Here is a 1,838-nt window from a genome sequence, read left to right as displayed (position 1 = left end):
AAAACCCATTCCGCTTGCATCCATCTGTCTCTCTCTCTCGCTCTCTCTCTCTCTCTCTCTCTTGATCTCCCCTCTCATGAACCCCTCTTTCTCACTAACCATCCCCTCTCTCTCGATCTCACGAAGGCTTGCCTCTCTGACGCCATAATCCACATCCATTTTAGGTATGCAAGAATGATTTTCTTCTTTTTTTTCTCTCTTAAATATTCATATTGTTGTCTTTTTTTGTGGAATTAGATTGGGTTTTTTTTTGTGGAACGTTACAAGTTGTTTTCATAACTCTAGAAGGGGATCTGCATTAAACGTATCCTCTGTTTCACCACTGCAGTGGCTTACCATCACACCCCAACTACATTTAACCACTCATCGCTCCTCTTTGAATACAAGAAGAGCAGCGACGGTCAAGTCTACGATTCCTTCACCATTTCAAGGGATTACAGGGATGTATTGGCTTGTGTACATGATGGTTGCGAACCTACTACATTAGCCTCATAGTGAACGGTCCTGATTGATTATTAATGAATTGTAAAATCTGAAATATTATAAATGTTATGTGTACTATGAGCTATTGATCCACTTATAAGTAGGGAGACTGCTCCATCAATTCATGTCACACGTGTGATAATATGGAAAACATATTTGAATTCTGGCTTCTCCTTAGGTAAGTTCGTTGATGAGCATGCTCTGGTGCAAAAATCAGGTTGGTCCACTCTCATCGGTGTGCTGCATGTGTATGAGAAAAATGGAGAGATAGAGAGAGGCGAGAGATGGCCCTTTCACACATTAGGCCCAACTGATGAGCAGGCCGGCTTGATTTTTAGGCTAGGGTATGTTCACAGTGGGACCCACTTGATGATTGATCTGGATCTCACATGTGTGTCACCAACATTTCTATGCTGCATTATCGACAATTTGTGAAGAGATTGAGAAAGGGAGCTTCAATGCTCTCAGTGACAGGCCCAATTTAGTTCACCTTTAACAGAAGGGCATTGTAGGCCTTTTCTTTTATTGCTTTCTTCACATGCCTAGGGTTGGTGACAGGTAAATCATCACTAACAATCTGTACTTTCTCACTAATCTCTGTAGTCAGCTTAGCATAATGCTCCCAATCATCTTGATCAAAGGGATCTTTGATGGAAACAATCGGATATTCAGCAACAAATGACTTGTAGACATTCTTCAAACTATCTCCTGATATTTTCTGCGATATGTCATTGTTCTCCTCCTTGATGTTTAGATCATAGGTCTTATCCTTACTGTTATAAAACTCTGAAGCTGCAACATCCATGCCAATCACAACCTTGCCAGTATGTCCATCAAACGGACCTTGTTGTAAATGCCCTGAGTCCAAAACCAGAGTAACACACTCCTCAAGTGGGCCTTAAAGTCAGAAATACTCTTGGGGCTATTTGGATGCAAGAAAAGTTATCTATGCATGTCTTGGACAGGATACCCAAGTCATGATATCCTAAATTGACTATTATGTTCACTGCGCTAAGCACCAATCCCCTCAAGCATGAGTAAAGATAAACTGTAGTGCATGTGTGGAGCTTAACATGAATGGTGGCACATGTAGCATTTATACATATGCACATATTTATGCATGTGGCAAATGTTGGGCACTTAAATATTGCAACTCGCTAGTTTTCATAGTATTAGTATCGTTACATGTATCAATATCATTGATATTAAAAAGAAAAACATTAGAGAAGGAAATATGTTGGGATTTTTTCAGTAAAACTTCAAGAGGTGTTAAAATTCATATAATTGTGTATTTAAAAATAAAAAAATTGTGAAAAATAACATGCATAACAAGCTTTAATTTAATGGGGGCTCAA

General features: G+C 39.2%; 1 protein-coding gene across 1 annotated transcript; it reads right to left on the bottom strand.

The window, feature by feature from the left end:
- Positions 1 to 964: 964 nt before the first annotated feature.
- Positions 965 to 1,288, bottom strand: LOC131249607 (enolase-like). The gene has a single exon (XM_058250404.1). It carries the CDS (start codon positions 1,286 to 1,288, stop codon positions 965 to 967), a length of 324 nt encoding a protein of 107 aa, XP_058106387.1.
- Between the last annotated feature and the right edge of the window lie 550 nt (positions 1,289 to 1,838).

This window comes from Magnolia sinica, chromosome 6 (assembly GCF_029962835.1).
Source record: "Magnolia sinica isolate HGM2019 chromosome 6, MsV1, whole genome shotgun sequence".
Taxonomy (NCBI): Eukaryota; Viridiplantae; Streptophyta; class Magnoliopsida; order Magnoliales; family Magnoliaceae; genus Magnolia; species Magnolia sinica.
This window is presented reverse-complemented; position numbering and strand designations above follow the sequence as displayed.

Excerpts from the sequence above, each read along its gene's own strand:
- LOC131249607 (XM_058250404.1), bottom strand. The coding sequence starts at position 1,288 with ATGGATGTTGCAGCTTCAGAGTTTTATAACAGTAAGGATAAGACCTAT.